We start from the raw sequence: 27,144 nt of genomic DNA, 5'->3' as shown, positions 1-27,144 counted from the left end.
GCGAACTTCGAAATTTTGAGCACACCGTTGGATTCGTGAAGAAAATCTCTTTCCGTAATGGTGCTGGATGAAGCAATAATGTAAAGTCTTCTATGAAAAACATCACCAAAACCAAATCTTTTTTGGCGTAAAAATTCAAGGTAATTTTTAAGGTCGAAAACGCTGTAACTCCTTCATTTTTTCGAATTTCGATCATTTTCCACCATTCCGCAGTTCGAAATTCGAAAAAGATTCGTACAATAAACAAAATTACGTAAAATTTCACATTTTATTTTTTTTTTTTTGATTTTTTTAACAAAGGCTAACCCCTTATGAAAATTTTCAATTTTTGATGCGAAAAAAATTTTCGAGTTGAGTATACAGTATTGAAGATTATGACAAAAAAATCGGATTAGTGCAACTCCTATGTTTTTTCTTCAAAAAATAAGCTCAAAATCGCATAATCAATGACAGAAAAATGCAAAAAAAATCAACGTGAGTTTGAAATTGCTGTTGCATCTTTAGTTTTGCGAACTTCGAAATTTTGAGCACACCGTTCGATTCGTGAAGAAAATCTCTTTCCGTAATGGTGCTGGATGAAGCAATAATGTAAAGTCTTCTATGAAAAACATCACCAAAACCAAATCTTTTTTGGCGTAAAAATTCAAGGTCATTTTTGAGGTCGAAAACGCTGTAACTCCTTCATTTTTTCGAATTTCGATCATTTTCCACCATTCCGCAGTTCGAAATTCGAAAAAGATTCGTACAATAAACAAAATTACGTAAAATTTCACATTTTATTTTTTGATTTTTTTAACAAAGGCTAACCCCTTTTGAAAATTTTCAATTTTTGATGCGAAAAAAATTTTCGAGTTGAGTATACAGTATTGAAGATTATGACAAAAAAATCGGATTAGTGCAACTCCTATGTTTTTTCTTCAAAAAATAAGCTCAAAATCGCATAATCAATGACAGAAAAATGCAAAAAAAAAAATCAACGTGAGTTTGAAATTGCTGTTGCATTTTTAGTTTTGCGAACTTCGAAATTTTGAGCACACCGTTGGATTCGTGAAGAAAATCTCTTGCCGTAATGGTGCTGGATGAAGCAATAATGTAAAGTCTTCTATGAAAAACATCACCAAAACCAAATCTTTTTTGGCGTAAAAATTCAAGGTCATTTTTAAGGTCGAAAACGCTGTAACTCCTTCATTTTTTCGAATTTCAATCATTTTCCAGCATTCCGCAGTTCGAAATTCGATAAAGATTCGTACAATAAACAAAATTACGTAAAATTTCACATTTTATTTTTTTTTTTTGATTTTTTTAATAAAGGCAGTGAAAATAGACCTATTTGTTATAAATAAATAAGTGTTAAACTAGCAACCACTTGCATAAGCGGTATTCTTCAGTTTTATCCCACTCATTTGCAGTCCCCAACGATCTACAACAATATTAAGTATTTGTGCAAAATTTCAAGCGGCTAGCTCCACGCATTCGATCGCTATCGTGATTTCGACAGACGTAGGGACGGACGGGCATGGCTAGATCGACTCAGAATGTCGAGACGATCAAGAATATGTATACGTTATGGGGTCCTAGATTAATATATCGAGGTATTACTGTTGCACTGGAAACATTTTTTGCGTTTTATTTTTGTCCTTCACGGCTTGTGGTATAATAAAACACAGCAAATGATTCTTAAAATGTCCACATTCTTTCGCGATTCTGTCAAATTTGAATTTTTAGTTATTGTTTTTTATTGAAATATCTGCTATGTATATAAAAATAAAAGGGCGTAGTACGTTTTTACAAACTCGGATCATAACGACGAAAAATATAGGAAATATGTAAAATTACATAAATAAAATGAATAGAACTAGTGAAGCATTGCTTTCTTACAATTACGTTGAATCAGCATCTGAATCATCATTATGGGCTGTACCATTGCGCTGGGTAAATCCTATGCCACCATTAAGACCACGTGAGGCTGCCTCTAGTCGTTGCAATTTCTTTTGCTTTTTGATTTTTCGCAAATCCTTAGAATTGGCTTTTCGTTTTTGAACTGATTCTGAATCGTCAGCTACTTTTGCCTTAAGTGATTTCTTTGTATTTGTCTTCTTCTCCTCCTCGGCACTCTCCCCTTCCTGTTCATGCTCACTCTGCGATTCTGTTTCACTTTGTTGTTCTGCTTGCATTTGGCCATTTTGTTGAACTACTTGCGTATTGCGTATAACAGTCAATTTAAAAGCACCACAAAATCTCTGATATATGTGGGTATTTTCCAAACGTATTAATTTTCTTAAATTTTGTATAGCATCTAGAGTTTCTGCGGAAGTTAATACCGATGTCAAATTCAAGCGTTGATGAGCTCTCTGTGCATTTATAACCAATTCCAATAGCGTTTGAAATTCCTTGGGTGATTGCTTTAGCGATTTATTTTGATGCAGGGAATTAATATGCGCTTTAAGGGTCTTTTCAATTTTCTTTAAATGTTTTCGGGTCTCCTCTTCATTGAGTTTTTGCAATTCATTGTTCTTATATAGAATGGAAAGTATCTCATAAATCTGTATTCTGCGGAAAGTTCGAGCTTCCAGACTAATGCCTTGCTGTGTAAGATTATCGGCCAAATCCCAGATGTGGCGCCAACGTAATTTGAATATCTCCGATAACAGGGTTATGTTTATAAGGGGATTGCGGGATTTTATAAATTCTTGTGTGTATTCCTGACACAAAGACAAAATCTTGTGAGTGCTTTCATCTGCATTGATTTTTGAGGCATTGACTATAAGGAAACAACAACATTTGTTACGCATTCTATTGATGATTTCAAAAACGGGAGCAGGGGCCTTCTTTTCTATGACAAGTCTTAGAAAGTCGACAATGTTTTGCTCCTTAAGCTCTGCAGTAACCATGGCATAATTTTTAATGGAGGTTAATTTTAGCAAAGTTTTTTCCACTTTAGCTTGCAAAGGCTTTAGCTCATCGCCCACACAATACTCCAACATATTGTAGAGGGCCAGCATAATTTCAATGGAAATCAACAAGGAAGGTTTGTGCTGTAGATAGATTTCCAATAGATCTAGAACTCGTATACGGAAATGCATAACAGTGGTGGTTTTTATGCGATAGCTTTTGGATTTCTTGACTTGTGAGCCAGCAGAGCCGGTTTTTTTCATGGCCTTAAAGGCATTGGCCAAGGCTTCATCCAGCTTACGACCTTCTTCTTCGGTCATATCATTTAGATCGACAGATTCCATGTCATCATCTGGACCAGCCTGGGAGCCACTGGAAATGAGGGCTTGGGAAATGGCATTGCGTAGTTTATCGGTTTCGGTGATGCCTTCTTCATCGTCCTCGTCCTCCTCCTCCTCCTCATCATCATCATCCTCCTCTTCTTCGTCATCTTCGTCTTCATCTTCTTCATCATCATCAACTTCTTCTTCATTCATTTCATCTTCATCGCTATTTTCCTCCTTCACCCCTTCTTCCTCTCCTTCTCCATCATCTTCTACAAAAAACAAATGGTTTAATTTTTCTACACATTAGCTATTGCTTCTAAACACTCACCTTCTTCGTCCTCTTCGTTTTTGCTGCTCAAAGGATTTTGTCCATCCTTCATATCCAACATGGCCAATATTTGATGCACTGCTGTCAATGATAAATTATCACACAAATGTGGAAACAGAGCATTGACTATGTTTCGCAAAGCACTGTTATTTTGCGACAACAGATGCAAGAATAAATCCACCACAACTTCAATCCATTCAGGTTCCTCCTCCTCTAGCACCTCTTCTCCATTACTAGTAGTAGCCTTGCCTTGTTGCTTTGATGACTTCTTGAGCTTCTTGGCATTACCCTTTGTCTTGGACATACATTTCAGTAAATCCTCTATAGCTGGAGCAGCCATTTCAGGTTCCCTAAATAGCTGTAGACCCATATTCAGCAAAAGTATGTTGAAGACATTTTGCAGTTTGTTATCAGGTGACTTTTTCTTCTTGTTGACTTTATCCTCGCCTTCAATAACTGCTTCAAACATGTTTTTCCAAGACTTTTGCAAAGCCTCATCGAATTTTTGTATGCGCACATATTTTGCTGCATGTTTTTTGGTAAAACCCTCTTGGCAAAATTTGGCCAAGGAATAAAGCAATTTTTGCTCCTTATCAATGTCGCTCAACTTAATTTGCAAACAAGTGTAAAACATATTTTTACACTGTTCGGCAAAATCTTTACTAAAAGCTCCTGCAGATTCCTTTTTGCACATCTCTGCCGAATCATTGACATGGAAGATGCCACAGGTCATTAAGAACTTTAATTGTTCCTCACGCCATTTGTAGGCATTATGCACCGCCTTGTGTTGGAGTAGATGTTGCAGCATATAACCGGCATTTAAGCGTTCAAAATTCAACCAAGTTTCCGTGGAATTTTCAGGATTTTTTACAAAAATGCCCATGAATATGTTTTTGTACAGCTTGAATATCTCCTTAACACCCTCTTCTCCCAAAGCATTAATCAGTTGATGTACTATACGATTGCTGGTGAATTTTTCAATGTTAAATATGCCAGGTGGTAAAATCAAACGTTGTATAACAGCCACTTTGGCCACATCTTTGGTAAGTCGACTGCAACATTTAACCAATGATTCCAAGAAATCGCCATAGAAAGCCTTTAGAGTTTCATCTTTCTTTTGCTTGAGATTTTTCAATCCCTCTATAAACATACGCATGAAATTGTCACCCAGCAACTCATGGACATTGGTCTTTTCCACATCTAAATGGTCAAAAATATCTGTGAGAATTTTCAATGTTACAATCTCCATTAGCTTGGTGGGATTTTCGAGACCCTTATCGACTGTTTCACTCCAAAATGTAGATAAATTCTTGGATGTTGCCACATAACTGCCAAAATATTCGAATGCTGGATGTGTTAGTATATCGGTATTACTATGCATCCAGAAGATTTTGTGCAGCGACTGATAACTCTCGGGATTTAGCAATTCAGTACCACCAAAATGTGCCTTAATGAATTTTCCATTCATAATATTGGGGAATTTCTTTTGTAGTGCTATAATACAGTAAACAGTCTGTAGATTCTGTTTGGGCCATGGCTTGGCTAATTCTTTTTGCAGCAGAGGCCAAACCGAAGATTCAAATTGTTTTGGGGATAACTGAAATAGAAAAGAAGTAGAGGTGATTAAATAGGAAGAAAAGTAAGGCAATTAACTGTGTACATACACCTAAGCTGAGATCTGGCCTAGGTGTATGTCCATAGTGGCATGGGGCGGATTAATATCCGCACCCTCTTTTCAACCTAAGGCAATTTACCACAAAATGTGACATCGAACATTTATTAATTAAAAATTGTTTGAAAATTTTGTTTTCTCTAATTTCAGAAAGAACAAATTTTCTATGGAAAATGTCACCAAATCCGTGATTGGGTACCACAAGCCACCCTCAAGAAGCCAAGAATGCAGCATACACAGCAACCCTGCAATCAGTAACAATGCGCCAGGTAAGGGAGGGTTATCAAAAGAAAAGGCAAGAGGGAAAACGCCTGTTCCTCAGAAAGTAGGAGAAATAAGAGTGTGAACGAATCGAGATGTGCAGTAGTCAGAATGAAGTCCGGAAACTTTACCAAATAATCCAACATCGAACGATGGTTTTGATACAGGAACACCCGAAGTGACAAAAGTAAAACAACAAAAATTCTTTAAAGAGTCTCTGCAAAAGTTATATTCCAATGTACTAGGCAGGCTACAATGATCGCGATTTCGGCCTTGCCAGGGCCTCATCAGATTGTTATGCAAAAGTTGATGTTGGGTCTTGTTACGAAAAAGTTGACTTACAACCCTCAACGTTTCATTCGAAATGCATGCTTTTACAATTGCACTGCTCTCATAGTGAGTAGGTGGAAGCATTAATCTTTTAGTGGCAAAACGATATGATGAGACCCTTGGTAAGGCCAAAATCTCGATTATCGTAGCCTGCCCAATATATTCGAAATTTATATTTAGACGTTGGTCTAAACTGGAAGTAAATAGAATAATTGAAACGAATTTTTTATTTATTTCTATATATAAGTTTTATTTCTGCTGAAAATTTTGTCAACATTTTATTTTATTGTCTTCTTGGTTTGGCTCGAGGTCATCGAACAAGTTACAAAAACTGGTGATGGTGTTTTATTTAATTGTTTTATTTGTAATTGTTTACCAATATTTCGACAACCGCCGGTGATCTTCATCAGTGTTTGAAATTTTGAAACAAAACAATCGACTTTTCCTTTACAGGAAAAGTCCCATAGGCATGCCCTTGAGCTGCTCGTAAACTGTATCCTCACATTTGAAGTATCTTGTGACCTTGATACAAAATGAAGTTATTTTCTTAAAACTGTTTCATGGTATACATGAATGTTTTTCAATTTCTCCCCATTTTCTCTCAATCGTTTGTATAGCCAAATTCACTGGGATGCTCGGAAATAATGAGACCACATCAAATGAAATTAAAATATCGTTGTCATCTATTTTGAAGTTTCCAATTTTTGTCTTGAAGTCAACTGCGTCCTTTGTGTTTTATTTAGAATTCGCGGTTGTATGTTCCAAAATATTTACCATGTATTCACATATGTTATAAGAAGGGGGATTAACATATGAACATACTGGCCTCAATGGTGTACCCTCTATATGAATTTTAGGCAATCCGTACATCTTTGGGGCCAATGATGTCAGCTTGCAGTTTATTCTTCTCTTGCATATATTTATGAGATTTAAGTTGAAGAGTCTTTCAACTAATTTGTTTTTCTTTTTTTGTTTGAAATTTCAAAGTCGGTTCAATTTTTAATATTTTATATGTACATATATCGTGTAGAATATCCTTCATTTTTGTTTCGTAGACAAGTTTGCCCATCGCTACAGTCTTTCCTCCTTTGTCAGCACTTAAGTTAATATGTCCTTATTCTCTTTACGAAATATTGGGTTGCCCAAAAAGTAATTGCGGATTTTTTAAAAGAAAGTAAATACATTTTTAATAGAACTTTGATCAAATATACTTTTTTTACACTTTTTTTCTAAAGCAAGCTAAAAGTAACAGCTGATAACTGACAGAGGAAAGAATGCAATTACAGAGTCACAAGCTGTGAAAAAATTTGTCAACGCCGACTATATAAAAAATCCGCAATTACTTTTTGGGCAACCCAATATTTTCTTGCCTGCACCACTGTGTCTGCTGCATATTTGTCTCCATTGCTCATTCTCGCTTTTCGCAAATGATCGTCAATTAAAGTAGTCAGTTTGGTTCTTGCCATCTCTCGATCTTCTCTGATCCCAACTTGTCTGTACACACTCTTCACCTTCCGCTATAACTTTTAGTAAGGGAAAGTTGGGAAAGTGTGGGAGAGCATACTTAGGGTTCCTGAGTTCCTTGTCCTGTCCAGTTATATCTAAATCTGAACCGTTTTTTTTTTCAAAATCAATAGCGTTTGTCCTTGAACCAAAAAAGTGACTTGTGCAAAATTTTATGGAAATCGGATAACAAATGTGACCTGCACCTTGATCACAGGAATACATGGACAGACAGACAGACGGACATAGCTAAATCGAATCAGGAAGTGATTTTAAGCTGATCGATGGGGGGTAGCTCTTTTCCTGTTTAGCATTGCATACAAATGCACAAAGTTTTAATACCCTGTACCACAGTGGTATAAAAATACCCAAATTTTATTTGTATAGAAAATTTTGGCATGTTTCATGTTCGGTATCTTGTCCCCACTTAAGTGCCGGTGTCTATTAGCCAGGAACGCCGAGCAATGACATAGGAAATGCTTCAATTAAGTGCCAGTGTCTGTTAGCCAAGAACGCCGAACAATGACATAGGAATAGCTCCAACCAAGGTATCATGATCTTCCTTCTGCCGGCACCTATAGCCAATACGATCTCGGCTGTACTTGCTATTGTAAAGACCTTTGTCCAATATACAAAGATATTCAAATTGGTCAATAGCCTATTATTAGCTTAATAGGCCGGTAAACGGAGGCCACCGTAGCGCAGAGGTTAGCATGTCCGCTTATGACGCTGAACGCCTAGGTTCGAATCCTGGCGAGACCATCAGAAAACTTTCAGTGGTGGTTTTCTCCTCCTAATGCTGGCAACATTTGTGAGGTACTATGCCATGTAAAACTTCTCTCCAAAGAGGTGTCGCACTGCGGCACGCCGTTCGGACTCGGCTATAAAAGGGAGGCCCCTCATCATTGAGCTTAAACTTGAATCGGACTGCACTCATTGATATGTGAGAAGTTTGCCCCTGTTCCTTAGTGGAATGTTCATGGGCAAAATTTGCAAACGGTATAATTCTCATCCAAATTGACAAAAGCCATCTATGGATCAATATCCAGATAATCTGTTTCCAATGAATTTCATATATTTTAACTCATTCTTCAATACAACGCATAAATAAGGGAAATTTTCTTATAACCAGCGATTTTTCTCGATATATTGTGGAATTATATGCCTCTAATATTCATATGTATATCTACACATGTGCAAATATATAATATTGGTATACAATTCCACTCTCTACAAATAATATACTACAGTTTTACGGCAATTATATGTTAAGAGCCCTATAATTGCATCGATTAAATTGCCTACAAAACACGTGACTTTTATATGGCAACCTGTGATGTACAAATAAAAATTGTTTGAGTTTCATGGGAATTACCACAACGTACAGACAGTATGAGAGTTAACAATCATTGAATCCACGATTTGGTTTAAATAGTTCCTGAGTGCAAAAATATTGGGTTGCCCAAAAAGTAATTGCGGATTTTTCATATAGTCGGCGTTGACAAATTTTTTCACAGCTTGTGACTCTGTAATTGCATTCTTTCTTATGTCAGCTATCAGCTGCTACTTTTAGCTTGCTTTAGAAAAAAAGTGTAAAAAAAGTATATTTGATTAAAGTTCATTCTAAGTTTAATTAAAAATGCATTTACTTTCTTTAAAAAAAATCCGCAATTACTTTTTGGGCAACCCTATATATAACTCCACACATATAAGGCTTAAAAATCATTCGAGCGAGAAACCAAGGAAAGAAGATTGAATAAAAATGGATAAGAGTATTTAAAAATCTTAGATACATTCTCTCTTAGAAATGTTTAAGTAACATAATCTAAGTAACATAATCATGGCTTTAAAGCTCTTTCAAACATTTTGAGAGTAATTATCACAAAAAAAGCATATATTGAGTTGAGTGTAACAGCCATAATTTGCTTGTATCAGAATGTCATATATACCTGTGAGATGGAGGGACACAAAGGTCCTTTTCATTCCGAAAGCAGGAAAACCCTACCACAGAAGGCGAAATAATTTCGTCCCATTAGTCTGTCATCATTTATGCTGAAGACTCTTGAGAGGTTGATTGAAACATATCTTAGGGCAAACATCCCTGGAGATCGCCTGTCGCGGCAGCAGCATCCATATAGTAAAGGTAAATCCATTGAAACAGCCCTTCTTGACCTAGTCGGCTACATAGAGGATTCTCTCGCTGTCAAGGAATATACAATGGTAGCATTTCTTGATATTGGAGGAGCTTTCAATAATGTAAAACCGACGTCAATCATGAAGGAATTGGAATTTCTAGGGATCAACTCTAACATAAGAAAGTTTATTAATAACTTACTAGTATTGGGTTGCCCAAAAAGTAATTGCGGATTTTTTAAAAGAAAGTAAATGCATTTTTAATAAAACTTAGAATGAACTTTAATCGAATATACTTTTTTTACACTTTTTTCTAAAGCACGCTAAAAGTAACAGCTGATAACTGACAGAAGAAAGAATGCAATTACAGAGTCACAAGCTATGAAAAATTTGTCAACGCCGACTATATGAAAAATCCGCAATTACTTTTTGGGCAACCAATAGATGCATTACCGCAGGCTTGTGATCTGTGGATCTAAAAAGATGGGTCAGCAGAGGAACTCCTCAAGGAGTTGTACTGTCTCCTCTACTTTGGAATATAGCCATTAACAATATATTATTGTCTCTGGAAGAAAAAGGTGTAAAAGTGGTCACGTATGCTGATGACGTGGCAATTGCGGTTAGGGGAAAGTTGCCTACCGTGGAACCTGTCTCCTTGGGTGGAGAGAATGTTTCATTTACAGAAATAAATGACAACTCTTGCCCTATAAAGGCAACTCTTGCCCAATACACCTGCAAAAGAGCCATTGGCAAAAGTTGGGGTTTTAGAGCTCGTGTCATGCATTGGGTATATACTGCAGTTGTCAGATCTATAATGCTATATGGTTGTTGTAGCAGTATGCTGTACACTGAGGTGGCAGCCCTTGCCGATGAAGGACTTCATCGGGTCAATCCGGCACCTACAACCGGCTGCCATGGGATTGATGCTATATGGTATTGTGGTCTGGTGGACGGCGCTTCAAAAATCCAACTACTGCTCAATACTTAACCGGACCCAAAGGATGGCTTGTATGTGCATCACAGCCGCACTGAGGACGCCACCATCTGATGCACTGAATTTAATGCTACATCTTATGCATCTGAAATTGTGGCTACCCAAATTGCAGCGACCACTGCCGTGAGGTTAAGAGAGCTTTCTCATTGGTCATGTGGTGGCTACGGACACTGTGTTATCCTTGATACAATATACCGATGTTCCAGGCAGTGTGGATTACACCCTACCTGAGCCGCTTTTTGATAACAATTACTGTACCACTAATCCTGATAGAACCGATTGGAACTACGATATCCCTGGTAACAGAAGTTACATAGACTTCTATACGGATGGTTCCGAGCTAAACGACCAGGGCTTCGGGGTGTACTCTAAAGATCTAGAACTGGTCATATTGAAAAGGGTTAACCGACCACTGCAGTGTGTATCAAACGGAGATCCTTGCAATTAAGGAAGTGGTGGAATGGCTAAGATATAATGTCAAAACGACGATTGGCATAAATATGTTCTCAGACAAGCGGACAAGCTTGCGAGACTAGAAACTACCCTACACATTCCAGGGATACTAGAATCTATGGGTATGCCTCTAGCGACATGTAAGCTAAGTTTTCAGGACCTGGTCCGAAGGACAACGAATGATAGACGGTCACAAAGAAGGGACTGTGAGCATTCTAAAACTATGTGGCCTTATATAGACTTGAAGAGGTCTACTGCTTTGCCTAGAACAGACGTCTCAGTTATTGTGTCCGTCATGACAGGTCACTGTCTAATCGGAACACATGCTGACAGACTGAAGGTTGCCAGCAACGACTTTTGCAGAAGCTGTGAGAACATCGAAGAAGAAGGGACTATAGAACAACTTCTATGTGTTTGTCCCGCACTAGCAGTCAGATGGAGTTCCACTATAGGTTCTTATTTCTTTGAGAACCTGTCTGATTTAGCGGATGTGAACATTCGCAAGTTATTGGGCATTTTAAAGCGATCTGGATGGTTCATTGGAACTAGAAGGCATCTAGCTTCTTCTGTTCCTGTGGTATCACAATGGACGAAAACGTCTAAGTGAGTCTGATGGCAGACTGCCACTTAAAACTAACCTAACAGCCAAACAAGAAAAAAAAACAGATGATAAATAAAACACCATGGAACTGAAAGTTGTTGCAACAATCTTTGAAGGAATGTTAAAAGCCTTGATTGTAAATACTTGCATTTCCTCTGTTGTATAACTAAAATGGTTGGCTAGAAATATAAACATTGAAAGCAAATATTGTTAATTGCCTTCACATCACTCAAATCTAACTCTATAGAGTAGTTTGGCAAACTTGAATTAGAGTGGCAGTTAAATCATCTGGCTTGCCTAGAGATGCCCTGTTTTATTATTGTAGCCGAGCAAACAAGCCACAATAATTCTATTTTAAATATTTGATGAATAGTTTGTAGCTTTGGTCATATGCAGTCTACGATATCAAAGCACATAGCCTTCCATGAAATACCAAACCAGAAAGCCTTATTAATCTAGGTGGGGTGGAGGGAGCTTGCATTGTCTTCTGAGTGCTTGCATACTCTTGAGTGAGCACATCTACTTAAGCTTGGGTTTTGAGTTCTAGTTTTATTAGCTTCTCTCCACTCAAATGGTAGCTTCAATGCTAAACACTAAATCTATAGATTTTTATTGTTTGAGCATTTCTTACTTGATTAGCTTTATATGGATTGCAACGGCACTATTAAATCATTCAACTGCTTTTGCAAAAGCGATCTCCAGGTCAAGGTATTATGTAGTGGTGCAGTCAATTTGTTTATATGATAGTATTGTAATGCGGTTTTGTCTATTGTATATAGAGATGGACGATGGGTAAATACCCAAAAGGTATTTACCCGGTAAATTGGGTAAATACCCGGGTATTTACCCATTAATACCCAAAAGCTGGGTGTTTATAGTTTTGCAGATATCTTGGGTATAAAAAAAAACTTCCAAACAATTTTTGATGATTATGTTTTCTTTGTATATAAACCTGACCTTCTGATCTCATAAAGACGGATTTTAGTTTTATATAGCCGCTATATAGACCGATCGCCAGACTTAGTCTTGAGGTAATAAATAGTTAATTTTTCATCCGATTTCGATGAAATTTGCCACAGTGAGTTCTGGTAGACCCCTATTCATTTCTGTGAAGTGTAGTTCAGATCGGATTATATGTGGATATAGCTGCCCTATAGACCGACCACCCGATCTCCCGATATAGGGTATTAAGGCCATAACAGATCCATTTATTTCCCGAATTCGATGAAAGTTGGCACAGTGTGTTCTGGTAGACCCCTACCCATTCCTATAAAATGTGGTACAGATCGGACTATATTTGGATATAGCTGTCATATATGCCAATCCCCAGATATTGTGTAATGAGCTTATAAAAGAAACGTTTTTCATCCTATTTCGATGAAATTTGGCGTAGCGAGTTCCTCTAAACCTTTTTGTCGAATATTGTCCAGATCGCACTATATCTGGATATAGCTGCCATATAGACCGATCGCCCGATATAAAGTATTGATCCCATAATATGTGCATTTTTCATCCGATTTGGATGAAATTTGAAACAGTGAGATTTGATAGACCTCTACACTTGTTTGTTGAATATCATCCAGATCGGACCATATTTGAATATAGCTGCCACATACAATGATCTCTCAATATGGAGTATTGTATAAAATATTGTATAGAGTATCTGGTCCACATTCCCCATATGGCCCAATCGGTATGATATTCATCAAAAAGGTTTAGAGGGGTGCCAAAACTCACTGTTTCATCAAAATCGGATGAAAAATGCTCGATTTATGGGCTCTATACTCTATTTCGGGAGATCGGTCTATATATAAATACCCAAAAAGGTATTTATTGGGTATTTACCCAATATCCGATCGGATACCAGAGATGAAACTTGAGGTCGAGAGCGAGTCACTGCTGCCAGCGTCACAATCTTAGATTGACGGAACTCTTGTATTGCTATCTGCAAGATCATGCTACGCAGATGGGTCAAAAGTATAGAGTATAGAGAGCGGGCCAGGGTGTCTACATTGAGAACCCAGTAACTGAGATCTGTTTTCGACTGCCTGACCATAATAAGGCCCTGCAGCCCGAGAGTCGGTCGATCACGGAATGCGTGAGGTGATATGGTGTTAACGCGAGGACGTCTTGGAGGAGATAAACGCACGATCCACATAGTTTGGATGTCGGGCCATAGCGGCGCAAGGGGAAACGAAAAAAACAGACGATTTAGCAGTGAAAACTGAAGAAATGCCTTTAATGAACTTGATAAAACCGAAGCCTTTCGGGTCGACACAGAGTAAAGGGCGTGGGATAGGAACGCGCATTTAACACTGTAAAACAGCGAAACGTTCGGTAGGACGACGAAAATCCTATGGCGGGATCCAGATTGTGAGAAGACGAGGCTATTACAGAAAGGAAGTAAGCAGAAGGTCAGTATAGCATTCGGTATTATAACAGAACACATAGTACTACGAGCTTACTTATGCAAAATCGGAGCGGTAAGTGATAGCTGGTGTAGGGCATGTGGGGAAGATGATGAGACATTGGAGCATTTCCTATGTCATTACCCAGCTTTCGCTGATAAGAGACCGGTACTTAGGTCTGCAATACCAGACATGAACCAAATTAGGGGAGTGGTACGGAAAACAATTAGGGATTTTGTAAGTTACACGCAATTGGATTTTTTTTTCAAGGTTACTGTTTAATATTAAGAGCGCACAACAATCCGATTGCTGGCCTAGGTGTATGTCTATAGTGGCATGGAGCGGATTAATATCCGCACCCTCTATTCAGCCTAACTTAGAGCAACTTGAAGTTCATTTGAGGTAAGATGGGAAAAATTTTAAAGTTTGATAGCATTTTTAGTATTTTGTGAAAATTTACTCGACTTTCGACTTTTTACTGCGGAGACCAAAGCATTTTGGATTAAGAACGAATTTTTGAAAATTTAATAAGGGGTACCCTATGAAAAACGTTGAAAATCGTAAGCTTGCTAGTTATAAGGCAAAGAAGGCGAAAATAAGTTTGAGTAGCCAAATGAGTGCAATATCATTATGAAATGAGATTTCCTTTACAAATCCATTGATGTAATCTAACCGATCGCCAAGGGAACATGATGGCCATTGGTTATTTAAAGGCGCCAATAACTCGCCTTGTCATATTGAGCATCATAGGCAATCAGTATTTAAGCAAAAGGCGGTGCCACCTGGCCTCTCATTGAGACTCTCCACTCGATACCGCTAATTGTCCGCGACTGCAGTTGCAGCTACTCAGTATAGAGCATTTCATTATCCGCATCCTGTGGGTACTCCCGGTAGCTCCCAGCTAAGCTTATCGTGATAACGAAGAACACCACACAGATTGGAGCTCACAGCTTCAGCCTGTGTGATGCTTATAGTGAACATCCGGACCGAATATGGTCATATGGTACCATATTTGGATATAGCTGCCCTATAGACCGCTCTCCCAATGTATTGGCTTGGGCCCATAATGTGCGCATTTGTTATCCGATTTTGCTGAAATTTAGATCAGAGATTTGTTTAGGTACTTTTTTATATAACTGCCATAAAGAGCGATCTGTGATTAAAAGTAGAAAGAATGGGCCCAAATTGTACTTAATACCCGATATCAACGAAATTTTGAACTGTGAGTTGTTTTTAACACCTCAAAACCCTTGCCCGATATAGTTAGATCGGAACGTAATATCATATAAATGTATGTAAGGTTAGTTTTAAGTGGCAGTCTGCCATCAGACTGAGTTAGATGTTCTCGTCCAATGTGATACCACAGGAACAGAAAAAGGAGATGCCTTCTACTTCCTACCGATGGACCATCCAGATCGCTTTAAAAAGCTCAATAACTTGCGAATGTTCACATCCGCTAAATCAGACAGGTTCTCAAAGAAATGAAAACCTAAAGTGGAACTCTTTCTGACTGCTAGTGCGGGACACATAAACAGAAGGTGTTCTATAGTCTCTACTTCTTCGTTGTTATCACAGCTTCTGCAAAAGTCGTTGCTGACAACCTTCAGTCTGTCGGCATGTTTTCCGATTAGACAGTGACCTGTCATGACGGACACAATGACTGAGACGTCTGTTCTAGCCAATGACAGCAAAGCAGTAGACCACTTCAAGTCTATATTAGGCCACATAGTTTTGGAATGCTCACAGCCTCCTCTTTGTGACCATCTATCATTCGTTGTCCTTCTGGCCTGGTCCTGAAAACTTAGCTTACATGTCGCTAGAGGCATACCCATAGATTATAGTATCCCTGGAATGTGTGGGGTAGTTCCTACTCTCGGAAACTCTTCCACGTTACAATTCCCTGAGATATCTCTGTGGCCCGGCACCCAGAACAGGTGAATTTTGAACATTTCAGATCTGAGACAGTCGAGGGCGGTTTTTATGTTCAGAAATACGTTCTTCAGGGATTTAATGGCTGTCTTGAGGAGATATTGGGTTGCCCAAAAAGTAATTGCGGATTTTTTAAATGAAAGTAAATGCATTTTTAATAAAACTTAGAATGAACTTTAATCAAATATACTTTTTTTTACACTTTTTTTCTAAAGCAAGCTAAAAGTAACAGCTGATAACTGACAGAAGAAAGAATGCAATTACAGAGTCACAAGCTGTGAAAAAATTTGTCAACGCCGACTATATGAAAAATCCGCAATTACTTTTTGGGCAACCCAATATTTCTTCCAATCGTCGTAATGACATTATATGTTAGCCTTTCCACCACTTCTTAATTGCAAGCATTGATACACACTGCAGTGGTCGGGTAACCTTTTCGATATGACCAGTTCTAGATCTTTAGAGAACTGTCTTGAGGAGATATTTATTCCAATCCGTATAGAAGCCTATGTAACTACTGTTGCCAAGGATATCGTAGTTCCAATCGGTTCTATCAGGAATAGTGGTACAGTATTTTTTATAAAAAAGCGGCTCAGGTAGGGTGTAATCCACACTGCCTGGAACATCGGGATATTGTATCAAGGATAACACAGTGTCCGTAGCCGCCACATGACCAATGAGAAATCTCTCTTAACTTCACGGCAGTGGTCGCTGCAATTTGGGAAGCCACAATTCCATATGCATAAGATGTAGCATTAAATTCAGTGCATCAGATGGTGTCATCCTCAGTGCGGCTGTGTTGTACAAACAAGCCATCCTTTGGATCCGGTTAAGTATTGAGCAGTAGGTGGACTTTTAAAGCGCCGTCCAACAGACCACAACACCATATAGAATTATAGGTCTGACAACTGGAGTATATACCCAATGCATGACACGCGGTTTAACCCCCCAACTTTTGACAATGGCTCTCTTGCAGGATTTGAAGTTCAATTTCCTGTCCAGCAAAACACCCGGCATTTTGCGTCTTATGTAAATGTAAGATGTATAAATGTATAATGATTTCTCGAAAAAAATTCTTGCGTTATAAATATTGTTTTTTTTTATCAAATTTAAGTCTGGTCGATCTTAACGTGTTTCAGGGCTTTGGAGCGGACTAAAGTGGCCGAAACTGAGCCACTCCTCTCCCTACGTCCGAAATATATCAAATCTGTAATATTCTCCCAAAGTCATTTGATTTAAATTTTATATATCCTAATAGACCCATAATTCCGTCTTGGGAAGTTTCTTTGGGTGTCTCCAAATTTGGATATGACCTTCGTACTTTGCTTCAAAACGCTTTTTATTTGCTTCCACTATTGTCCCGGTTGGCCAATATGGGTTTATTGGTGACTACTGTACTTCCAAAGACTTCAAATTTGGGTTCAATATTGTCGCTGTCGGCCAATATTTCCCATTGGCGGTTTGCTCGAGGGTGTGGCACCCCTCAGATACTTAGCGCTACATTTAAACAACCGATTCGAACTCTATTTCCAAAAATAAAACGACTCATTATGATAACTTAAGGCCTGGTTATGCTCTCGTAAATGTAGAACAAATGTATCGTAAATGTAAAGAGGCAATTATGCCTATTACAAAACGTAGCATTTGACATTTCAAACAAAGCAATTTTTTTAACAAAAAAGATAGGTAAGATAAGGTCTGACGTCGAAGAACTTCAGTCATAACTCAAGGGCAGGTGGAAGAAGATGGCCCTCCACTCAGCAATGTGAGAAGTTGAGACGTCTCTCCAACTGAAGTAGTACGCGATGGCGGTCATATCGAATATTGAGAGGGCATTAAACAACGAGGAGATGGGCCGACTGTCACCGCCATGCGCCGCGCGGGGAGACTGCAGACACTATGGAAGCGGTGGGCAGACTGAGGATGGCTTATAGATACAAGGACTGGATTGGGATTATACTGCGACACGCACAACATTTCAGGGAGAGCTATGTACCATAACAACAGACGCAAAAGAAATTCTGGGAAGGGATTTACAGTTTTCGAAATCAGTTGATTTTGTTGATGTTTTAGTCACATTTGTATGGGGAGGTAGCGATTCTCGTCAAGCTCGTTCCGCGGAAACGTTATGGCAATTGGTTATTAAAAGACGCAAATAGATCGCCTTGTCACATCGAGTATCCGAGGCACTCAGTATTTAAGCATGAGCTGTTGCCGCCCGGCCTCTCACTTCGATGCCGCCCATTGTCCGCGACTGCAATTGCAGCTATTCCATATACAAAGCATTCCACTAACCGCAACCTGTGGACACGCCCGGTAGCTCTCAGCTGAGCTTCTCGTTATGAAGATGAACCCCAAGCCAATTGGATCTCCGAGTTTCAACTGATGTGGTGCTTATAATCATCCCGTGCCGGGTCGAAATCAGTATGTGTATATGGCGGCCCTCAAAACCGTGGGCAAAGTGCATGGCGGAGTGTGTGGAATCCCTGATAAGACCCTGTCACGACATAGTGCTAACATGGATTTTCGGATACAACAGCACCGTATTGGCGCTTACACCCTACTCTTTTCTTGTTATTTATTGTTCACACATGTCTCACTTTTTCATTAACTTTTCGCAACAGGTCAGATTGACCATCATTCAACCTTATTATTAGCAATAAATTGTAATAAATTCCATAAATAAATCAAAGAATAGGAAAATAGCAAACAGTTTTCTAAACATACATTTTTGATTTTGAAATTTCTCAAACTTCAAATTTTATCAACTGATACGCAAACGGAACGTAAAATTTTGTTTTTACTGAATTCTAATTTCTGGTTACGGTTGACAGACGTTCGGTAATCGTTTGCATGAGTTTTCATAAAGCAAAACAAAACCGCTGGCACATTTTTCTACATTTACGGTATGTTTACGAGAGCCTAACCAGGCCCTTACTTATTTTTTGTAATTATTGCTTAATTTGTTTGAGGTACTAGTGTCTGGCGAAAATAATGTAAGTGCCCTTCGCTGTCACAGAACTTTGGTAAATAAGTTCAAATGGCACTTACATTAAAATTGTTTTTGTTGTAAATTATAACGACTTGGATCATCGACACAAAATTTCCAGAGAAATTGGAAACAATCATCAGTTATCGATTCATATTAAAAACTGAAAATCCCAATATTTGGGACTTACATCTTTTTGGCGGTAAGGGTAAAAGGACGATATTTTTCAAAATAATGATAATTTAGAAGCTAAATATGTCATTGTACAAGTCAATTTCCACGTTAATACACATCTATCTATAAATCCAATTTGATAAAATGTACACGTTTTGTAATTTTAAAACAAATTCTAACCCACTTAAACACATGTTCTGCAGCAACAACAACTTAATCTATGAAGTGTGTTTTATATGAATGTATGTATGTATGTGTGTTCCCTAAATGGGCAAGAGCACACAACTATGAGAGCTAATTTTAAATAGCTCTCCCGGAGAGGCTGTCTTTTTTTTGACATTTATTATCAAAGCTCACTCAAAATAAACTTTTCACTCAGCTCTTAAGAATGATAAACAGCCAGCCATACTCATATGTTGCCTGCTGATAGGGGTGCTGTGGGTTTCAACTGCTTAATCTAGTGACAGATAGTTTGCACGCACTGCCGGGTGGAATACAAACTAAAGAAACCACTCATTCATTCACAAAACTCAACAACAAATTATAGAACGATGTGATAATCCAACCATAAATCCAAAAACACATATTTTTAAACTCATAACAAACCAAACAACGCGGTACAATCGACTCGAAGGCAGTGTGTCTGTCAGTCAGCACCATTTAATTGAACTCTGCTATCAATTTTACGATAATTAAAAGTAGAAAAACACCCGAAGCATTGCGAAGTCCGAATTAAAACTAGTTAAATGTGAAAGAAATAGAAAAAAACACGAAACATGTATTGGGCCAATAAAACAATCATTTATTAACATTGATTGGCGGAGGAAAGAAGCAACTTGCCGATTCGCTTGATTGACATTAACCAGCAACTGCAAAGAGAGTTTGTTTGCCATTGGAGTTACATGTACTAAAGAAAATGCGATATATAGCCGCATTGGATGTGGGAACCACATCGGTTCGTTGCTTTGTGCTAAATGAAAAATGTGAAATAATAGGTTCCGCTGTAGAAGGGGTAAGCATAAGGAAGAGTATGATGAATGAAATGCGCCAATTTCGTTTTATGAATGAAAAACCATGCTCATGAGTGGTATTCTCTAATTTTCTTTCTTATTCCACCTATATCTCCCCTCACCAACGGCTAGGTGGAATTGCTTAATCCACAACCAGGATTTTTCGAAATAGAGCCCGAAGGCCTGTGGGACCAAATAGTACGTGTCATGCAAAATGCAGTAACAAGTAAGTAGAGCTGGCATTCAAAGTACAAGAGGTCTTTTGTAATGCGCATGTATTTGAGTAATAGACATATGAGTTATTTGATTGTGAGCCCTTTTTTATTTTACCTTCAGATGCTCAACTACAGCCCTCGCAAATAGCTTGCCTTGGCATAAGTACTCAACGCTGCACTTTTCTAACCTGGAATCATAAAACACAAGAATATTTTCATAATTTTATAACCTGGAAAGATTTACGCTCAGATGCTCTGGTTGATGAATTTAATAATGGCCTTACATTGAAGACCATCAATGGCGTTTCGTACACCTTATATTTATTGACGCGTAGCAGTCGTTTTTTAGCCGGCAGTGTATTAAAAATGATGAATGGCCAAGTGACCTTGAGGTTGGTTTATGAAATGCAAAACAATAAGCGCCTCAGAGAGGGCCTTAAAAGAAAATGTGTAAGAATTGAATTACTGGATTCCTGGATCTTATATAAATTAAGATCAGGAAATGGCAAAAATCCCAATGTGGACCATATATCGGATGTAACCGCCTGCACAGCAACTGGTTTATTTGATCCATTTATCCTGGATTGGTCGCCGATGATCAAAATGATATCTGGTATTGAGGTAAGTAGTGCTTGTCAATGAAGAAAGAATGAAATAATCTACACCATATCGTATTGATTAACATATTTGCTTTTCGTATAAACATTCGGTATATGAATTTACATAACAAACCGGCTAAATCATTTATAAAACAAATATTAAGCGAAAAAAACAATAGAAAATGTGTAACTTTCTCGCATAATTTTTGCAAGAGGTTTGTTGTTGCTTGATAGAGCTTTTATAGGTTGGTCCGCAAGACTACGTAATCGCTAAATGGAACTCCTATAATTTCTTGGAACTCATATACAAACACCACTAGAAAATGATTAAATAATTTGGGAATATAAAATGTGTTTAGACAATTTGGGAACATAAAATGTGTTCATGGCATTAAGACCAAGACCGGTAATGCTTTCATTAAAAACTTGCTAAGTTTTTGGACACTTTCAAAATGGTACCATGGCTCTGAACGCAACATATCGTATTATGAGCGTTTGAGACCAAACACATGCAAATGGGGACCCTTAACTTAGAGCTATAGTTGATTCAGCACAAAAGTTTACCTTTAAAACTTGTTGGTCAATGTCTTGCTGAACCTCTATGGAGTTCAGTATTTAAAAAAAAAACCGATTTATTATTTGGACGGGAAGGATTCCAATGGGAGCTATATACACACCGACTTGAAGCAAATGTATCATATACGAAGAGAGTCAGTGTGCAAAATTTGAGGCTTATCGGACAAGAATTGTGTCTCTAAGGATATATTGGGTTGCCCAAAAAGTAATTGCGGATTTTTCATATAGTCGGCGTTGACAAATTTTTTCACAGCTTGTGACTCTGTAATTGCATTCTTTCTTCTGTCAGTTATCAGCTGTTACTTTTAGCTTGCTTTAGAAAAAAAGTATATTTGATTACAGTTCATTCTAAGTTTTATTAAAAATGATTTACTTGTTTTTAAAAAATCCGCAATTACTTTTTGGGCAACCCAATATATGGGAGTTATATGCTAACATTGACGTATATGGCCCATTTACAATTCCAACTGACCTACATACATTAATGAGTAGTACCTGCGAAAAATTTCGAGAAGATAACTTTATTCATTCGAAAGTTAGCATGATTTTGGTCAGAGAAACTGTCTTTGGTGAAAGGTATAAAAATACTGTACTCTAACAAGCCTGGAGCATATTACCGGATACGTGAATGAGTAAATTTGTTCGAGTGTATCTATTGTGAATTATATATTTCTTTCGAATTGAACGAGAATTTTTGAAATATACGAGCAAATGTTTAAATGGATAATTTATAAAAAAATAAAATAAAAAATATGTATAAAAGTGGTATCCAAATCCTTCCATTTAATAAGAGATAACATTTTATTCGATACAAAAGAGCACTCGACCACGTATAAAACAATTCGGCCTCTGTTGTTGCCATATGGCAACTCTCGATTTAAAGTACACAAAAAAGTCACTAAAACTCAAATTTAAACAACACTTAACAACTAATCCAAATCCCGGCAAGGAATAGCTGTAAGAACCAAACAGGCTGGACAATGAGGTCCGATCTGTGTGGTGTTCATTGCTGCCACGAGAAGCTTGCTGCGAGCAACGGGGCGCGTCCACAGGTTGCGAATAGACCAATGCTCTATACGAAGTAGCTGCTACAGCAGTCGCGGATTATCAGCGGTATCGAGCGTAGAGTCTCAGTGAGAGGCCGGGTGGCACCGGCTCTTGCACAAATACTGAGTGCCTATGATGCTCGTTATGACAAGGCGAGATGTTGACGCTTTTAAATAACCAATAGTAACCTTGTTGCTGCGGCGATCGGTCATTTGGACCGGAACGAGCTTGCTCACGCAGGAGCTTGAAGGGGATCGCCACCTTCACAGGAAAATGTGGCTACAACAACAACAATAATAAATCCAAATCTTTTTCAAATCTTGCCAATTGAAGAAATATATCTATTGTGAATGGCATAGTACAGTGTAAGTCAAGTATGTTTTGCAAGTTTCTCTTTTTACTTCGAAGTGCTTTGACAGGTTGATAAACTTGCATGGGCGTTGTGAACAAAAAATGTAAAATTGTGGCAGCCTCAATCGACTCTTGATGATCTACTTCATCATCCGACTCTTTGCAAAGCTGCCAGTTGCAACAAATAGAAATAAACGAAAAAATTTGAGCAACAGGATAATTGTGAATGGACAAAGATCCATTCTATTTTTAGGCAAACAAAGAATAATGAATAAGAACTGTTGTGCTACTGGAGCTATATCCGATTCGAACCATAAATGAATTGAACATTGTAGAAGTCATTGTGTAATATTTCAGTCTATTCGGATAAGAATTGCGCCTTGTAAAGGCACATGAAGCAAAATCGGGAGATCGGTTTACATGGGAGCTGTATGAAGCTATAGATCGATTCAGACCATATTGAGCACGTATGTTGAAGGTCATAGGAGAAGCCGTTGTACAAAATTTCTGCCAAATCGGATGAGAATTGAGGGGGTAATACTAATCCGATTTGGCGGAGGCTCAAGAAATCAATATTCCAGATCGGTTTATATGGCAGCTATATCTGGATATGTACCGATTTACACCATACTTGGTACATTTGTTAGTCATAACAAAACACCTCATGCAAAATTTCAGCCAAATCGGATGAGAATTGCGCCATCTAGCAGCACAAGAAGTCAAGATCCAATATCGGTTTATATGGCAGCTATATCAGGTTATGAACCAATTTGAACCATACTTAGCACAGTTATTAGAAGTGATACCAAAATACCACGTGCAAAATTTTAGTCAAATCGAACGAGAATAGCGCCCTTTAGAGGCTCAAGAAGTCAAGACCCAAGATCGATTTATATGGCAACTATATCAGGTTATGTTTCGATTTGCGCCATACTTAGCACATTTGTTAGTCATAACAAAACACCTCATACAAAATTTCAGTGAAATCGGATAAGAATTGCGCCCTCCAGAGGCTCAAGAAGTCAAGACCCAAGATCGGTTTAAATTGCTGCTATATCAAAACATAGGCCGATTTAGCCCATTTACAATCCAACCGACCTACACTAATAAGAAGTATTTGTGGAAAGTTTTAAGCGCCTAGCTTTACTCCTTCGAAAGTTAACGTGCTTTCGAAAAACAGACAAGCGGACATGGCTAGATCGACTTAAAATGTCATGACGATCAAGAACATACATACTTTATGGGCTCTCAGACGCATATTTCGAGTTGTTACAAACAGAATGACAAAATCAGTGTACCCCCATCCAATGGTGGAGGATAAAAAAAATTGATATATGTAACTTTCAAAGCATTTGCATTAATATTAATTTTTTCTGCTCTTTTTCAGATTTCTCTACTACCGAAAATCGTAAATAATTCCTATACAGATTTTGGTCATATCAACCCGGTGGATTTTGGCCCAGAATGGCAAAATTGTCAAATACCCATAACTGCCTCAATAAGTGACCAATGCGCTGCCATATTTGGATCTCAATGTTTTAGTAAAGGCGATGTTAAAATAACCATGGGAACGGGGGCATTTTTGGATTTAATTACTGGCAGCAGTTGTCATGCTTCGATAAAGGGCATGTATCCTTTGGTGGCTTGGCAATATGGCAAGAACACAACATTTTGTGTAGAGGGAGCGGCACACGATATGGGCACCATTATAACCTGGGGCCAGAATTGTGGTTTATATAGCAACCCAGCAGAGACATCAGCCATAGCCGAATCTATTAGTGATACCAATGGAGTGTATTTTGTGCCAGCCTTTAGTGGTTTAGGGGTAAGGCCAAAGAGAGAAAATTAAAAAAAAAAAAACACAATTTCAATAAATTTTTATATTTTTCAGGCCCCCATTAATGATCATAAAGCTGCTTCGGGCTTCATAGGCATTACACCATCTACCCAAAAGGCCCATATGGTAAGGGCTTTGTTGGAAAGTATAGTTTTTCGTTTGGTACAACTTGTGGAAACGGCAGAAGCGGAAACTCAAACAAAACTAAAGATTTTAAGGTAAAATAGATACACTTAAAAAATCATTTAAAATTATTTTCTTTCTTTGTGTTTTTTTTCCTCTTTCCAGAGTTGATGGAGGCGTTTCCCGAAATGATTTTGTCTGCCAATTTTTAGCTGATGCCACTGGTATTTATGTTGAACGTTCCAGCAATGCTGAAAGCAGCATAATGGGTGCCTCCTATGCAGCTGGCATTAATTTTGGACTATGGCAGAGTCATCAAGATGTTGCTCAATTTCGTACCATTGATCGTTGCTTTGTGCCTAACATTAAAAAGCATAGTCCAATACGCGAGCGCCTTAAAGTTTGGCTAAAGGCAGTCGAACGTTTTAGTCATTGGTATTGAAGGTTGTGATTATTGAAAACTAGACCAAATCATGTATAAAAATAAATATATTCATGGAATATATTGAAATTAAGGAGTTAGGATGTTTTTACCAAAGAAATTTTATAAATAAAATTAAAAATTAAAAAATTATGGCTTTTAATATAAGAAGATAAAAACAAGTAAAGGCGTGCTAAAGAAGTACATAATTCACAATAGAGAGATTTCCAACGATTTTACGCGTTCACATATGCGGTAATTCGGCCCCAGTTAAATAGCACCTATATATGGTAATGTCCGGACTTGACCATACCAGGCACAGTTATTGCAAGTCATACCAAAAAAACATATGCGAAATCTCAGAGGCTCAAGAAGTCAAATCGGGAGATCGATTTATATAGTGGTCATATAAGGTTATGGATTGATTAAGGCCATACATGGAAGTCATACCAAAAGTACATACGCAAAATTTCTGCCAAACTGGATAAGAAATGCGCCCTCTATAAGCTCAAGAAGGCAAATCAGAAAATCGATTTATATGGCGGCCATATAAGGTTATGGATTGATATAGGCCATACTTGGCACAGATGTTGGAAGTCATACAAAAACGATATGTGCAAAATTTTAGCCAAATCGGATAAGAATTGCGCCCTGCAGGGGCTCAAGAAGTCTAATCAAAAGATTGGCTTATATGGCAGCTATATTAGGTTATGGACTGATTTTGGCCATACTTGGCACAGTTATTGGAAGTCACACCAAAATGATATGTTCGAAATTTCAGCCAAATTGGATAAGTATTGTGCCCTGCAGAGGCTCAAGAAGCAACAAGAAGTCAAGACCTAAGATCGGTTTATATGGCAGCTATATAAAAATATGGACCGATTTGGCCCATTTACAATCCCAAGCAACCTACACTGATCCCGGGGATAGCTGTAAGCACCACACAGGCTGCAACATTGAGGTCCGATCTGTGTGGTCCACAGGTTGCAAATAGTGGAATGCTCCATACGGAGTAGCTGCAATGGCAGTCGCAGACAATCAGCGGTATCGAGCGGAGAGTCTCGGTGAGAAGCCTGGCGGCACCGGCTCTTGTACAAATACTGAGTGCCTATGATGCTCGATACGACAAGGCGAGATATTGGCGCCTTTAAATAACCAATGACCACCCTCTTTCCGCGACGATCGATTCTTTCGACCGAAACGAGCTTGCTCACCTACAGGAGCTTGACGAGGATCGCCACCTCCACATGAAAAAGATGCTTAGCTGCGAGCTTCCTAGCGCGTCCACAGATTGCGGAAAGTGAAATTCTCAATACGGAGTAGCTGCAATGGCAGTCGCGGAGTCAGCGGTATCGAGCAGAGAGTCCCAGTGAGAAGCCGGGCGGCACCACCTCTTGTGCAAATACTGAGTGCCTATGATGCTCGATATAACAAGGCGCCTTTAAATAACCAATGGCCACCCTTTTCCGCGACGATCGATTCTTTCGACCGAAATGAGCTTGCTCACCTACAAGAGCAAGTTTATTTAGCCACCTCACATGAAAATTTGGCTACAACAACAACCTACACTAATAAGAAGTATTTATAGAAAATTGCCAGTGCATAGCTTAACTCCTTCTAAAGTTAGTGTGTTTTCGACAAACGGACAGACACGGCTAGATCGATTTAAAATGTCATGACGATCAAGAATATGTATACTTTCTGAGGTCTCGGACGAATATTTCAAGGTGTTACAAACAAAATGACGAAGTTTGTATACACCCATCTTATGGTAGGGAACATAATAATCTTGAGACTATTGAAATTTGGATAAAAGGGAAAATTAGTGGAAAATCAGTGGAGTCTTGCCAGGATACGTCACTCAGAAGATCAGGGGATGCAGTGAAAATGTCTTGCGGGCCGCTGCATCTCCTCGTAATCCTAGTATTATTCACCGTGCAAAACGTGGAGCCTTCAATCTGCTCTGTCAACG

General features: G+C 38.3%; 2 protein-coding genes across 2 annotated transcripts in view; one reads left to right on the top strand and one right to left on the bottom strand.

The window, feature by feature from the left end:
* Positions 1-1,671: 1,671 nt before the first annotated feature.
* Positions 1,672-27,144, bottom strand: part of LOC106093117 (myb-binding protein 1A) — a 28,866-nt gene continuing 3,393 nt past the window's right edge. The window contains exons 3-4 of the mRNA XM_013260110.2: positions 3,547-5,143; positions 1,672-3,487 (exon numbers count right to left, since the gene is read on the bottom strand). Coding sequence (XP_013115564.2) covers positions 1,881-3,487; positions 3,547-5,143 — 3,204 coding nt within the window. The 3' untranslated portion in view covers positions 1,672-1,880. The remainder of the gene's footprint in view (positions 3,488-3,546; positions 5,144-27,144) is intronic.
* LOC106093118 (putative glycerol kinase 5) lies at positions 18,127-25,316 on the top strand. The gene is made up of 6 exons (XM_013260111.2): positions 18,127-20,005; positions 20,136-20,229; positions 20,340-20,839; positions 24,179-24,616; positions 24,683-24,846; positions 24,917-25,316. The coding sequence occupies exons 1-6, from the start codon at positions 19,910-19,912 to the stop codon at positions 25,191-25,193; spliced, it is 1,569 nt and encodes a 522-aa protein (XP_013115565.2). The 5' UTR covers positions 18,127-19,909; the 3' UTR covers positions 25,194-25,316.

Source organism: Stomoxys calcitrans, chromosome 4 (assembly GCF_963082655.1).
Source record: "Stomoxys calcitrans chromosome 4, idStoCalc2.1, whole genome shotgun sequence".
Classification (NCBI taxonomy): Eukaryota; Metazoa; Arthropoda; class Insecta; order Diptera; family Muscidae; genus Stomoxys; species Stomoxys calcitrans.
This window is presented reverse-complemented; position numbering and strand designations above follow the sequence as displayed.

Excerpts from the sequence above, each read along its gene's own strand:
- LOC106093118 (XM_013260111.2), top strand. The coding sequence starts at position 19,910 with ATGCGATATATAGCCGCATTGGATGTGGGAACCACATCGGTTCGTTGC. Across the intron at positions 20,230-20,339 it reads CATGCAAAATGCAGTAACAA|ATGCTCAACTACAGCCCTCG; the intron begins GTAAGTAGAGCT and ends TTTTACCTTCAG. Across the intron at positions 20,840-24,178 it reads AAATGATATCTGGTATTGAG|ATTTCTCTACTACCGAAAAT; the intron begins GTAAGTAGTGCT and ends GCTCTTTTTCAG.